At 34.6% G+C, this 14,916-nt stretch overlaps 3 protein-coding genes across 9 annotated transcripts; all 3 read left to right on the top strand.

Annotated features, from left to right (window-relative positions):
* Positions 1 to 4: 4 nt before the first annotated feature.
* On the top strand, positions 5 to 1,952 carry LOC100866135 (mannose-P-dolichol utilization defect 1 protein homolog). The gene is made up of 5 exons (XM_003690809.3): positions 5 to 178; positions 775 to 840; positions 997 to 1,129; positions 1,202 to 1,406; positions 1,488 to 1,952. Exons 1-5 carry the CDS (start codon positions 91 to 93, stop codon positions 1,728 to 1,730), a joined length of 735 nt encoding a protein of 244 aa, XP_003690857.1. The 5' UTR covers positions 5 to 90; the 3' UTR covers positions 1,731 to 1,952.
* A 195-nt stretch (positions 1,953 to 2,147) lies between these two features.
* On the top strand, positions 2,148 to 10,693 carry LOC100865418 (uncharacterized). Of its 7 annotated transcripts, none has more exons than XM_012494876.3 (14): positions 2,148 to 2,308; positions 2,937 to 3,134; positions 3,221 to 3,345; positions 3,430 to 3,506; positions 3,594 to 3,716; positions 3,795 to 4,009; positions 6,165 to 6,305; positions 6,431 to 6,622; positions 6,720 to 7,419; positions 7,515 to 7,822; positions 8,095 to 8,231; positions 8,313 to 8,439; positions 8,529 to 9,861; positions 10,047 to 10,693. In XM_012494876.3, exons 2-14 carry the CDS (start codon positions 2,974 to 2,976, stop codon positions 10,161 to 10,163), a joined length of 3,756 nt encoding a protein of 1,251 aa, XP_012350330.1. In that variant the 5' UTR covers positions 2,148 to 2,308; positions 2,937 to 2,973; the 3' UTR covers positions 10,164 to 10,693. The 7 variants fall into 7 exon arrangements, with proteins under 7 accessions (XP_012350330.1, XP_012350329.1, XP_003690853.1 ...); XM_012494875.3 differs by having other exon boundaries at positions 8,286 to 8,439; XM_003690805.4 differs by having other exon boundaries at positions 8,056 to 8,231.
* Positions 10,694 to 11,434: 741 nt separating this feature from the next.
* Positions 11,435 to 12,142, top strand: LOC147656586 (serine protease inhibitor). The gene is made up of 2 exons (XM_086914254.1): positions 11,435 to 11,681; positions 11,798 to 12,142. Exons 1-2 carry the CDS (start codon positions 11,591 to 11,593, stop codon positions 12,028 to 12,030), a joined length of 324 nt encoding a protein of 107 aa, XP_086770380.1. The 5' UTR covers positions 11,435 to 11,590; the 3' UTR covers positions 12,031 to 12,142.
* The last annotated feature ends 2,774 nt before the right edge of the window (positions 12,143 to 14,916 follow it).

Here is a 14,916-nt window from a genome sequence, read left to right as displayed (position 1 = left end):
ACAGAGAATATAAATTCTTATCTCATCCTATGGTTCGTCCAGTGTTTTATATTTCGTTTATGGTAAGGGACGTGTATTATCGTGTTAAATATGACTCAGTTAATAAGAAATTCTGTTCTTTTATTATTCACGGAAGAATGTTTAGATGAATATTTTGACGACTTAAATTTTTTTCACGGTAAGCATTTAAATTTCTAATTGATTAGTGATTTAATTGATTGATATTAAAATAAATTTATTTCTATACGTAATCCATGCATTGTTATTCTAACGTCATATCACATGAATATTATGAATATAAAATTTCAAATAGAAAAATTAATGTATGAATAAAAAATTAAATAATTTTGAAATAAAAAAATATAATTAAAGTTTTTATTCTATTTATTTATTTTATTAATTTTTTAATTTTTTATTATACACAAATCTAAACTTAAATATAATAAATTCATTATATTTTATTTTTTTTATTTGTTACGTTTTCATGTTCTATTTTTTTGTTTTTTTAATCTTAGAAATCAAATTTCAATTTTCTATATATCATTAAATAACAAATACTTTGTAAAAATTATATGAATTAAACGATAAAATCATTGAACAATCGAACTTTGAAATTATTTGTAACGAGAGCTCGATGATATTCAATTTTTTCCAACGATATATTATTTTTTTGTAACGTTTAAAATTATTTTTTTACAAAATTTAAAATGAGTTTTTTTCAAAAAAGATATGGACCGCTTCAAGTAAAACTTGAAAATTTTGAACATGTTTCAGTTGGGTGTTTTAAATCGACGCTGAGCAAAGTTTTAGGTCTTGCCATTATCAGTGGATCTCTTCTTGGTTAGAAACTTTATTTTTAAATAACCTTTGTAATTCAATAGTCTTTATAGATTTTAAACACTATAACTTGTGGAATAATTGTATTAAATAATAATAAATAAAATTAACTAGAAATATAATATTAACTTGTTTATATTAATTTTTTCTTTATTTTAGTTAAAATACCACAAATTGTAAAAATTCTTAGAAACAAAAGTGCAGAAGGTATTAATGTTTTTAGTGTATTATTGGATTTATTTGCCATCACTGCAATGGTATCTTACAGTTTTATAAGTGGTTTTCCATTTAGGTAATATAATTTGGAATATAAATAATATTTGTTTTATATATCATAATTAATGAATGAATAAATATGTTCCAGTTCATGGGGTGATGGAGTTTTTTTAGGGTTACAAACATTAGCAATTGCTGTTTTAGTTTTACATTTCAATGGTAATACAGCACAAGCAACTGCATTCCTTATATGTTATTTAGCAATATTACTTGCTATTATCAGTGAATTGACTCCAGTTAATCTTCTTTGGACTTGTCAAGCGTTAAATATACCTATTGTATTAATTAGTAAGGTATAATATTTAAAAATATATATACATATTGTATATATATATATATAAATTAAGGATTTAAAATTTCACATTGGTTTTCAGTTAATTCAAGCTTATACAAATTATATTAATGGAAATACAGGACAATTATCAGCAGCGACAGGTTTTTTGTTATTCTTTGGATCTCTTGCTAGAATATTTACTTCTATTGAAGAAACAGGAGATATGACAATGGTAATAATGTACATATGTTCCACTACTGCAAATGCTATAATAGCTGCTCAAATTTTGTATTATTGGAATATCGATACAAAGAATAAGGGTATAACAAAGAAGGATCAATAAAATAAATTAATAAAATTTGTTGTACTTTAAAAATAATGCAACGAAATGAAATGTATAAATGAATGAATATAAATCAAACAAATTCTCTTATATTCGTAATACAAGATTTATATTTTAATTATTGTTTATAAATTTATTTAAAATGATAAGTTATGATCTTAAATTTTTTATAAATTATAGTGTCTTAAAAAATATTGAAATAAAAATAATATGGAAATATTATCATATTTGTTATTATTTATTAAAAAAAAATCTTAAATTTAATATGAATTTAATAAAAAATAATCAAATCCTTTTGATAAACTTTAAATTTTACAAAACAAAAAGTTGTACAATTTTAAATTGAGCGCCAAACCGGAAATGGTGTATAATTCGCTATGAAAAAAGAGAAAGGGAAAAGCGATTTACGCAGGCGTTACTGAGTCTGTCGTTTCCGGCTTTGTTGTAATCGTGACTTGTGCAGCGTATGGTGAAATATATCCGCGCAGTTGTTTAATCGTCGATAATGTTACGTAGTTGGCCGTGATATAGTTGGAAAACACATTAACAAATCGTCGGAAGATAATAAGGGAGCAACGGTGAGTAATAATCCGGGTTCTTTTTTGGCCAATCTGACATGCCCATGAAAAAAATGGGCGTGGATAAGTTTTGGAATAAAAGAGGGCCATTTGGAGCGTCATGGCGTCATCAGCCTTCGCAATCCGGCTTCCTGACGACCATCTTGTTATCGATAAATCAATATAACGCGCCTTTCCTACTATGTAAGCGTTTTCCTTGAGCAAACGAATATTCTACAGATTTATTCTGTTACGTCATTAATACAATTCGCCAGAGGAATATCAGCAACTACAGGTAAATTGTTCAGGGAACCGGTTCTTGGTAATTCGCTTTGTCTGAGCTCGTTCTTGCGCAGAATGCCATTCCCTTTTGGAGATACGATTTACGGTCGACGAAACCATACGTTTTTTACTGCTAGCATTCGACCAATCCTTAGATGATTGCAATACCAGAATTTTCTGGATATGACCGTGGAGAGCGGTTTATCAGTTACAAACACGTGTCCTTGGCTGTTGGATGATGTCTTTTTTGCATGCCAATTTCGGGCAGTCGGTCAGAGGCAGCTATTAAAAATTTTGTCCATATTGAATAATATCTTGGATATTGAAGAAAAAAAAGAAAACATTACGAATTCGCCGATTTTCATAGTATTGCAGGACTAGGTTGCTTGCAGTACTGAATCAAAATGGAATCAATGGATGCGCGCCTTGTGGCGCAAGCATTGAACTACCATGGTCAACAGTTGCAGAAAGTGTGGGAAGGAGAACGCAACGAGAATGAGCTGGCCATGCTCAATCTCAAGGAACCAAATTTTGAGATCTATCAACAACGTCAAAAGACTTTGAGGTATGTATTTGATAATGATTTTAAATAATATAATCAAATATTTTTAAATACGATATATTTCAAATTTTTTATTTCTTTTTTAATAGTTTTGGTGATAGAGGAAAAAGGCTAAAGCTACAGCAGTTCTTAGCAAAGAAAGCTGATGCCCTTTATGATAAATCAAATTTGGAGAAAACAGTCGAACCTATTAAGCAAGAATTAGGAGATGAAGGTAAAATTTCCCTCTATATTATTATTAGAATACTTTACTTGCATTATATAATGTATAATTAATCTATTATATGTATTGTTTCAGAATTTTATGCAACAATGCCAGGCCTTGATACTTTTGTCACCATGGAAAAATCTCAACGTATTCGTAATTTTTTGGAGGTGCTTATTTATTATTTATTTATTTTTATGATTTGTATTAAAATAAATAATATGATTAGTAAATTATAAAAAAATATTTTTATGTAGAGTTTGGTCATTGGAGATGTTATTTACGCGCAAGTGATGGGTAAAAGTGCTGCTGGTCTTCTTCTGAAGGTGCTTTGCAACTGCAGCGATTGCCCCAGAGTTGTTACCGATTTAGGAGTTAAGGTATTTTAAATTTTTTCGTATTTATAACTTGTCTATATTTTTTTCAATTATTTATCAATATAATGTTCGATATAATAGGCTCTAATATTGAACACGGCCACAGTGCCGGCAGTGGACAAGAAAGGTGTAACAAGAGGCTACATGGCAAATGATCTCATCTGCGTCGTAGTCAGTGAAGTTAACGTTGAAGCTGAGCGAGTTGTTGCAGTTATGAACGTACCTGCCCGTGAAGGGCAAGCACCACACCCACCTATGGGACTTATCCATTCTGATGATCTTCCAGAAGCTTATAAGTAAGTAATAAGAAATCTGGATAAGTACATTTACTCCTTGTATTTATAATAATGCTTCACTAACTCTTGTAAACTGATATGTATATCACTATAGGAGATTTTATATACACAATGTAAATGGTAAAAGTGTCTTGTGATGCATCAGTAGCACTTTTGATTCAAAATTTTTATTTAAATTATGAATCGTTTTTTGATCATTTGCTTATTGCGATATACCGTGAGAGCACTTGTGCACTAACAGGAAGCAGGGAAAATTTTTTCTGACACTGGTAGTTTCGAATTTAGGATCTATATAACAGTTTCGATCGTGGTCGAAATGCATTTTCTATCGACAATGTAGTTATTTTATTTGTAACTTGTATAATACGCGAGAATACAGATTTGCATTTTTAGTGTTTCGTTTAATATTTTTCGTTAAAAGAGAAGGTAAGAAAAATGGTATGGTGGTCAAAAGAAGTTGAGATTTAACAGACGCACTGTGATACTAACAAAACAAGGTAAATTAGATTTGATTCCTCTTACACGTTTTTATGAATTTAGGTGCCAGACACTCTCAATAACGTAAAAAGTTGATAGTCAGTATGATGATGAATTTATAATGTGATACAAATGATTCAAACCTTGAGCATTGGTTGACATGGCTCTGTTGCGCACAATATTCTATCTACGTTTGTGATATGTTACTCTCAAAGCACCAGCCAAGCAATGGCGCCAAATGACATCAATGTCTTTTGAGGTTGCATTTCCAGTATGAGATGTTGAGCCTTGGGTGGCCAGAGTGAGTGCTGCAGACGGTAGGTATAATAATGATTTACTGTTGTTTGGTCTCTTATTATAAACGAATAATAAATAAAAAATAAAATGTTTAAAATCATATATTTTTTTAATACATCACGAATGTACTTTTATTTGTACTAAATTTTTTATTTGACTTCAATACTTACATAGCTAAAATATATAAATATGTCAACACGCTGTCGATGTATATTTCGTATGTATCACATTACAAATTAAATTAAATTAAAGTAAATTAAAGTAAAGTAATGTAAATTAAATTAAATTAAATTAAAGTAAAGTAAAGTAAAGTAAAGTAAAGTAAAGTAAAGTAAAAGTTTTTTAGATTTTTCATGAAGTTAAAGCAGAGACCAAATAACTAAAATCTTAATCGCCCGAACCTTTACCTTTAAGCCTCAAAAGAATTGCGCCTTGTCATAATAATGCCTCATTTAAACTTACAGCTTAAATTGACAAATAAAAAATATAAAAAAAATGATGTCATGTTTGAATTGACACCACAAAATGCAAAACAGGCGACAGTACTACATATAAAAAAAATATTTTTTTGGTCAACTTGGAAGATAAAATATACTCAGGCGTGGCTCCCAACCTATCCTAGGGCTATGCAATTTATTTTATCGCACCAAAAACTTATAAAAACCAAACCACCATCGATTGATGATAGGCTGTGTGCTTTTGTGTTGAGAAATCCTCTGATTACAAACATGATACAAAATACTAGAAATATACGTCTTAGCGGTACATGAAAGGTGAGAGACGAGTTTACATAATAATGAGGTTGTGTACCATTGTAAATTTATACATAAGAAATAATCTGGTAATAAAGGAAATCTACCAAACTTTCTGCAATGTATCCCCGTTTCGGACCCCTGCTGCTTGTTAACGGTACAAACGTAGATTTTGATCGACTCTAATACCATGAGGTGTCTGATAAACATTTTTTATTCCAAATGGAAGAAATCTTCTTTTCTCTGGAACATCTTTGGCATTAGTGTCGTATCGTTGAATAATTCATGTAGATCGAAGGGAGAAGAATCATTACGCAGGGATAAATAAACCGATGGAGGGTGCTACACGTTAATATACGTGCAAGGAATAGCAACACAAAGGACTTGCATATTAATATGCACAAATATAGATAAGACGACGTGAAGTCGAAAAAATTGAAGGGAGAACACTAAAATCGAAAAGAAAACTATGCCAGGAAATTAATTCAAGACTTGTGAAGATTCGGTCATCATGATTATCAAGTCTTTAGTTTTACCGTTAACGAAGTAGCTTTGGTATCCTCTTTTTGGCAAAGGTCAAAATGATTTTTATATTTTAATAATTGATTGTTTTTTTTTTTATGATGTAGGAAAGCGATGGACAACAAAGGACAATCTTATGAAGCGATGTTGGAGAATAGTACTGGCTTCAACAACCCGAACAACATTAAATATCTTTGCGACGTGATGGGTCTTGGACAAGAGAACCATTCCAATATGGTTGGTTTAAGGTAAAATATCATTATTTTACATTCATTTTATAATAATCATTTTTATATAAATAAAAATTATAAAATAAATTATATTTTGATATATATGATTCTGAATTTTTTTTTTTTTTTTTTTTTTGTTAAAGAGAAAAGTTTCCACCCAATGAATATGCATCCGAATTAAGACAGGCACAGGCTAGTAAATGGGCATTCCGAAGCGTGGCTGAAGGTATAGATCATTTCAAAGCTGGACGTCATACGGAAGCCTTCCAGTGTCTCAATAAGGCACTTACCGTAGATCCGCGAAACGTTGAAGGATTAGTGGCCCGTGGAGCATTGTAAGTTATTATTTGTATAAAACATCTTGATGATATTTATAAAATATATTATTTTAAATTATGCTTATTTTATATGTATATATTTTTGTTTTTACAGATATGCAAATAGTGGTAGTTTCAAGAAAGCAATTGATGATTTTGAGACAGCATTGAAATTAAATCAGACTCATACGAATGCCCGTAAATACATGGCTGAGACTCTTGTTGCTCTAGGTCGAAGTTATGAAGATGAAAAGAAGTACGAAGACGCTCAAAAAGCATATGAAAATTGCTTGGCGATTGCTCCATTCCATGAAGAAGCTAGGAATTCTATTGAATACATCAAGTCTAAGACATTAACATCTTCTTTGAATCCTTTGGATACGTTCAAGAGTTTTGAAACTGAGAATGATGTCAGTGAAAATAAAAAAGAAAAGAAGAAACGTAAGAAGGAAAGGAAATTGCGTTCAAAGAAAAGGCAGAGATGGAGTTCCAGTTCTAGTTCGTCATCAAGTGGATCTTCGAGTTCCTCCAGTTCTGAATCCAGCAGTTCTTCTTCGTCCGCAAGTTCACGATCAGCATCCCGATCGCCTAGTCGCAAACGAAAACACAAGAAAGATCATCGTGGTTCACTTTCACCGCTTAGCAAACGCATGGCTCAATATAATAATCCACCAGCTGCTGCTACTACAGCTACGCATGATGTAATCGCTCCAGTATCTTACAGTTCTAATACTCGAGATAAAATGGATGACTATGAAATAAAAGTACGGAAATTCTTAGAGCAAACGAAGGACGACTCTGATTACGAAGATAAAGTAAGAGTTTTATATATATATATTTTTTTTATATATATTTAAATTATTTTTGTCCTCTAATAATTTAAATTTTATTATTTTTTTCTTATATTTAGGTAAGGAAATTCTTAGAAGAAACTGCTAGATGGAAGAGAGAAAGAGAGAAGGAAAAGAAACATTCAGAGAGTGAGAAAATGAAGAAAAAGAAGAAGAAGGAAAAGAAAGGAAAAGATAAAGAAAAAGAGGATAAAAAAAGCAGGAAGAAGAAGAAGAAAGAAGAAAGGAAAAAACGCAAAAATAAGGACAAACTCGAACGAGATTTAGAAGCTTTGAAGAAATCATCATTGCCGGATTTAGAACAATTGGAATCAAAACTGAATGCATATTATGCAAAAGTTGAAAAAGAGACTGCTGTCCTGAAAAGGTTGGAACAGTTCGTGAACAACTTTTTGTTTTGGTTATTTATTTTTACGAAATTTCTATCTTTATAATTAATTTTTTTATATAGATAGTATAGATATTGGTTTTGATGTTACATTATTTTAATTTGTATTTTCTTAGCTAATTGTCCGTGGTTAATCTAATTTTTTACAGATACATGAATGGAAACGTGGGTTTTAACCTATCGTATTTTATTTATGTTTTTATATTTACTAGGTATGTAGCTCAGTATAATGACATAGCTTCCCCTCTTAGCAACGCGGAGAAGCTCGCTGAAAGTTCGCGAAGAGAGGAAGAGCTGCGCAGGGAGAAGGAAAGAGAAAGGGATGAAGCTTCAAAAGCATATCACGAACGAGAAGCTAGAATACCAATGACCGCACAGCAGCGTAAAGGTAAGGATTAAATTATAAGAAAAAGGAAATATACATTTAATTAATTCGATTTAGATCCGTTTAATTTTATATTTTTTACAGAAATTCAGAGGAAACCGCTCACGGACATATTTGAGCAAGAGTCTCAACTGATTCATCCTGAACCAAAATTACCTACTCTCGATACAGCTGCATTGAATGCAAAGTGGAAAGCCGCACAGGCTGCTAGGTAAAAAAAGCTTATTATACAAATCATGTATAAAATCTGTGTAATGTCACGAGGATATATGCATACCGATCATTTTTTCATTTATTTAGACAAAAGGATGTTCTTCCGCAAAAATGGCAAGATGTATCAGCAGAGAATAAAAAGATGCAGTCAAATGTAGATAGTGATGAAGATGATGATAATGAGTTGGAAGAGAAGCTGCAACGTACGGCATTGGAAAAATCTATGAATATACGGAAACAAATGCAGCGTGAACTCGCGGAAAAGAGAGCAGCAGCTGCTCAGCCCATGTCTGCCCCGACTCCACCGCCATTACCCAAAGAACCGGTAAAATATCCCACGCCACAACCGCAGAACAAATTCCAATCATATAAGGATCCTTCTATATCTGCTCCTCAAACAACACCAACGAAGTTTAGTTCTAGTAACAATCTTGGTGGCAAATTCCAACCTATTGGACAAAGCGGTAATACCGGTGCTGGTCACCCACCAGAACCACCGCGTCCTCCTCCACTAGCAAAGAACCAAAATCAAGCTAAAGGTCCTAGAACAGATTCCGATAGCGAGACAGAAAGGCAACATAGACAACCATCTAAGAAACGTGAATCGAGCGGTAGAGGAGGAACCGTGACTAAGAGAATGAGCAGAGATCGCCCAGTGAAACGATCACGGAGCAGATCGCGCAGTGCCTCCAGTTCAGGTTCTTCGAGGTCTCGTTCACCCAGAAGAAGTCGTTCAAGATCATATTCGAATCGAAGATCTGGAAGTTACGAGAGAAAATATAGTCGATCTCCATCGGGCACATACAGTAGATCACGTTCTAGATCACGTTCCCGATCTTATACTAGAAGTCGCAGTCGCAGTAGATCCGGAGATAGAAGTTACTATCGCAAGAGACAATTCCGACCATACAATAACCGCGGCACTTATTATAAACCACGTTTCCAGGGTTTCAATAATCCAAATCATCGCGGTGGTGGTAACAATTTCCAAAATCGTAATCGATTCTATAATAATCAACACAACAATCGTTTTGGCAACAGACGTGGCGGTGGTTTTAATAATCGTGGTGGTGGACGCGGACGTGGCGGTAATCGTGGTGGTAGATTTTTCCACGGTAAGCAGGGCTTCCGCGATTTCCGAGATAGGCGTGACTTCAGAGATCGTCGTGCCGCTTCTCGCGATAGATACAGCGATCGTAGTTATTCTCCCGATCCGATGAGAAAAGTCGACGAAGCAAAAGAGAAGATCAACAAAATGCTCGAAGGGGGAGATGACGTTATGGAGCATCAACAAGGTAGTGGAGGATCGAATGCTCCTCCTAGTAAAAGGCAAGATGGACCTTTAAGCGAAGGCGAAGAAAGGGACGACGATGACTACGAGAGGTGGGGAGAGGGCGAGGGGGGCGACACAGCTAACAAGGTTGGTTAGGTCTCTTCTGTGTAGGCTTTTGCAAAAGACTAGCCTATCTTCGTGATGACGATCATGATAATCCGGATGATAATATGAGGAATAAATAATGAGGATAATGATGATGATGATGGTGATGAGCCACACGCGCAAGAAAAACGCGACCTAGGAGCCAACTAACTCTCGTTTGTTACTAGAATGAGGTTGGACCTGTCGACGATAACCTGGAAGGCAAGGAGTACTTCATTGAGCGCATGAAGCAGCGAAGCAAGAATGTTTTAATGCAGAGAACCCTTGCTGCTAAGGTTTGGTAGAAATCCCGTTGCCGTTGCTGCTTCTTCGATTCTTCTCCTTCATCTGTGATATAGTTACTTCTCCTCAACGTTAAACATCAACCGGATCACGTGAGACATAGACCTCTTACTCTATTCTTATACCGAATATTTTCGGTATATTTAAAACAAAGTCTAGAGGGGGATATATTGTAAGGAAAAACGTACAACAGTGCTAATGACGGTTGCGAGAAATGTACTTTTTTCTTTCGATTTTTTAACTTTATCAGAGTTAACAATAATCGCGTAAAATACGGAATTATATCGAATGAATATAAATCGAGGCCGTTTCCCTCAATTGTTATAGTTTTGCACATGAATATTTACATGGTAAATATTCGTGATATAATACATATAAATGTGCGTTTCTCGCACATTCATACACTTGATAACACTTGATAACTTGTTTGTACCGCGTGAAATTAATGAACATCTATAAACTTGTGATTTTCCCCTCCTTTTTTTTCTTTAATTGTTACCAAAAAAAAAAAAAAAAAAAAAAAGAAATTTTACACACTTTTCGACTCTGGTACTTATTCTCGTATCGTAGTATCAATCTTTTCTTATTGTAACGAAGATATCGTTTATAAATAATAAGGAAGAGAAAAAAAGAAGCTCCTTCTGTGACGCGCATTTTTGAAGGGAAGTATTTGGTCGCAGTATTTGAGATATGCAAGTGGCTTTTCATTATCATTCATTGTCATGAGTAAGAATCGATAATATATTATTCGCTGTTTTAATATGAAATGAATTCACTTCCGATTTAATATTTTTCGCGTTGATTTTAAACTTTTTAATATTGCACCTCACGTTCCGAACTTGTGCGTTTGATGAGAAAAAAAAAAAAAAAGTTGTAATCATTTACGGATATCGTTGATTCTAACAAGTAAATTTGAATCGCGAATCGCCAACGCGAAGAAGAGACTTTATTAGTAAGGAATATAGTTTTTCCCCTCACATCGATCATCCTTGGATTATTCTTCATAATTGCTATTATTTCGGACACGTTATCACAAATCCTCCCCTCTTTATTACAAATACTTATTTTAAGGTATCATACAAATAATTTACTAGTAAGACACTTATATATGTTGTATGTAAACGAGCTGCTGTACAATTTAAAAATCCGCAAATACATAACACGAAAACTGGAAAAAAAAAAATGATTATTCTTCAATGCCTATTAAATTTTGTATGCCTAAGGGTTTTCTCTTATACTTATTCGCTTTTATATTTTATCTTTTTGATGCACCAGTTTCCGTTCAAAGAACGTTGCTATACGCTATTAAAAGTGGTTCTCTTGTTGATAACCTAATTTGGTTATCGCTGCATTGTATTCTTGGCCGGGTATTAAAATTCGCAGACGCGACAGTTTACATTTACATTTCTTTTCCGATATTTCGAAGAAAATGAAGTACATAGAAGTGAATTTCGTTTTTATTATTTTAAATGTTTTTCTACTCGAACATTCAAACGTGGTAACAGGGGGAATACTTTTTAGTAAGTAACTTATTGTTAGATATTTAATTTTTCATTTGAAATTCATTCATTCAGTTTCATTTTGATATAAACGGAGAGATTTTTTATTTTTATTTTTTTCTTTTTTTTTTTTCAAGAGCCCGAAATAATCTACGTCGAAGACATATGTAGGAAAAATGAAATTTTTAGTCAGTGTCAGGCAGATCCAAATTGCGAAAAGAATTGTGATAATGTTGATATCTGGGAATCCATGCCTTGCATCCAGACAAAAAATTGTTTAAGTGGTTGTATCTGCGACAAGGGATATGTACGCGACAATAATCAAGGAATATGTGTTTTGGAAAACAGTTGTCCTAGAATCAGACATTAATTTGGAATAGAATCGTTTTATCGAATATTTGATATTGCTTAGAACATTTAATGTTCATTATATAGAAATGTATTAAAAAACAAATTAATAATTTACGTCTGTTTAATCATTATATTTTTCTTGTATTTCTTATTTCTTTATTAGATTAATAATCTATTTTTCTAAGAGAATTATTATTATTATGAAATTATTGTTTTATTTTCTTTCTTATTATAAAATTACAATTTATATCAGATCAGATTGTTTTTATAGTAACGTGAATAAGAGATGCGTAGACGCATTTTGGTAGAAGTTGGTGGGGGAATGTGGCGGCGCGTGATATGATAGCGTTTTGAGATGGTTCAGTTCCGCGCTGTCTCACGTGCGCGACACATTTCGAGAAATGTGGAAACACTGGTGTCATAAGTCGTGCAAAAAAAAAAAAAAAAAACATTTATAAATTAATTTTCATTCGAATCATCATCTATCAGTGATATTCTTTTTTTTTTTTACAATGCTATTATATTTAGATATATCTTTGTTCATTTTATTTTCCATTTATAAAATTTCGTTTCCAATTACATTTATTCTTTTTTCACGCCTTTTTTTTATTATCCGTTAACAAACGAAATAAAAGTGCGATATGTGTATCAAGTGTTTTTGGATATATAATCATGGATAAAAGAATCTACTGGAGCCAGCTTTATTAAATGTAAGTTAAGTTACAATGTTTAATTTTTATCGACGATTAATTGTTTTTTTTTTTTTTTTTTTCTCCCATTGACAATTGATGTCAAAATGGTCGGAACGAATTCCGGTTCTTATTAAAGTTCAATTACCGGCACAGCGGTGATCGTGATTATTCTTTATCGAGCAGTCCAAAAAAAGAAGCCTGCGGCCACCTCGATCGAGCATCCCTGTGGGTCCACGTCCATTGTGATTTTAATAAGCCTTATGCAAATTACAAATGAAATTGTCAGCGGCAGGCCCGCGGTCCATTCTTCGTCGTTGATGGGGACAATTAGAAGAGCTTTGTCCGGCGACCACGCGTTGTCCGGCTGCTCGCCAACTTGAGTCCCAACGAGAGGACCGCCCGCCAACCCCTAATGTTTGTATCCGGTCCCCAGGACGTTCACTTCCGTTTCCAGACCGACTCCCTGCATGCTGACCAACCAGTTTTTCGATTCTTCATCACTGTTGATCGACCGAGTTAGCAGGCGTGATAGACGACATAGTTTACCCGCAAGATTATATATCGTCTAGAGGAGCAAAAGGAGCACTTTGAAATTCATTAATCAAGAATTTTAACTTCTCGATTATCATCCTTATTTAATAAGACGAATTCGATGCCCTCCTGAAGTTCTGTCCTCCTTTGGAAAGAAGAGGAACGTCGTTAGACACGGATCTCGATCCTTCCCGATCGGGAAGGGGGGAAAGGGAAGGCGTCACGAGGCAGGGCAGAAAAGCGGAAGAGTTGGCGGGAGGAGGTTGGAAATCGAACGGAATCATGGAGGCTGGAGGTCGATGGTTTGGGGTGGAGATAAGTTTTTACGGTAGGGTTACTAACTTACGGACTCGGCATTGTCGAGTTCCCGGTGACGGGAGGACAATGCGCGTTCGGGACACAATGCTTCACTCTGGAATCTGAAGGCAGTCTTGACTATCAACCTGCAACCACCCCTCACATCTGTGTCTACCAATACTTACCCTTCTTGCACATACCACCCTTGCTGCTCCGCGCGTCGTTACTTTCTCATTCTGTCATCCTTGCTTTTAGATTTGTCTCAAAAAAAAAAAAAAAAAAAAAAAAACGAAAAGAAAGAAAAAAGAACTCTTCGTTATCTTTACACATATCGAGTTCGGAACGATGGAATGAAATGCGTGCTTAATTCGCAGTTGTTTGGAAAAATTTTTCTGTTAGAGAGGACGGAATTTTATTTTTATTATCCATTCTATTGTCCGTCGTTCTACTCTTACTACTGGTGATTTTTCGCCCAAAAAACAAGGACGTTTCCCCCTCGTCGTTGAAAACGTAAAAGGTCAAGGTTTATACAGTAGGCGAATCACGTAAAGGATGAAAAAATTCACAGAACGGATAGTCGCCTATCCGAGAAGAAGGTGAACACGTTTGCAATCATTGCGATGTTGCTGCGATCAAAGCGAAGATGAAGCAACTGCGAAGGATGAGACAACATAGATGTTTGAGTGCTAAAAAGACGGGAGCGCAAAGACGCAGGGAAAGAGGGGGAGGAAGGATAGAGAAGAAGGGTGAGACGGAGAGGGAGGCGTGGAGAACAAGAGACAGACGGCCGAGCATTTCAATCGCTCTTAGACTCTCTCTTTGGCTTGGCTTTTCCGTTCCTTTCTCGCACAAAAGCTACATTGTTTCGTCCCTACGTTCATATGGACGCGGGCTAAAATACTCCTCTTTTCTGCCGGCAGCACGGATACACCGAAAAGCAGGCCGCAGACAGACGTACCGTACGTGACACACGTATGCCAAAAGCAACAGCAACCATCGTCGCTACCATCGTCAGCATCGTTCGCTGGCATACAATCCTTTCTGGTACATTCAATGCTCGTCGCCCACTCGGTATCCTTTTGTCGCTGTTTATAGCTGTATAGGCCCACCATCATCCCGGTGTACTCGCCGAGTACTTTTCGAGCTTAATTCCGTATCGTCTAACTGGACCGTGGAAAGAATCGTCTGTTGGTCAGGAAACCGTGCATTTCCGCAAATTCGTCGGGGGTTTTCGTCTCTTTTTGAGCGCTATCGGATTAACCATGGATTCGTTTCGAACGTCGATAAACAGGGGAGACGTGATCTCCTCCATCGCATACGATATCCTCGACGAGAGTAGCGAAATAATTGGAACGACGAAACTTAGAAATTAAGACGAATTCGTG

This window comes from Apis florea, unplaced genomic scaffold (genome assembly GCF_048593485.1).
Source record: "Apis florea isolate Af1SG1 unplaced genomic scaffold, ASM4859348v1 contig_3587_pilon, whole genome shotgun sequence".
Classification (NCBI taxonomy): Eukaryota; Metazoa; Arthropoda; class Insecta; order Hymenoptera; family Apidae; genus Apis; species Apis florea.
This window is presented reverse-complemented; position numbering and strand designations above follow the sequence as displayed.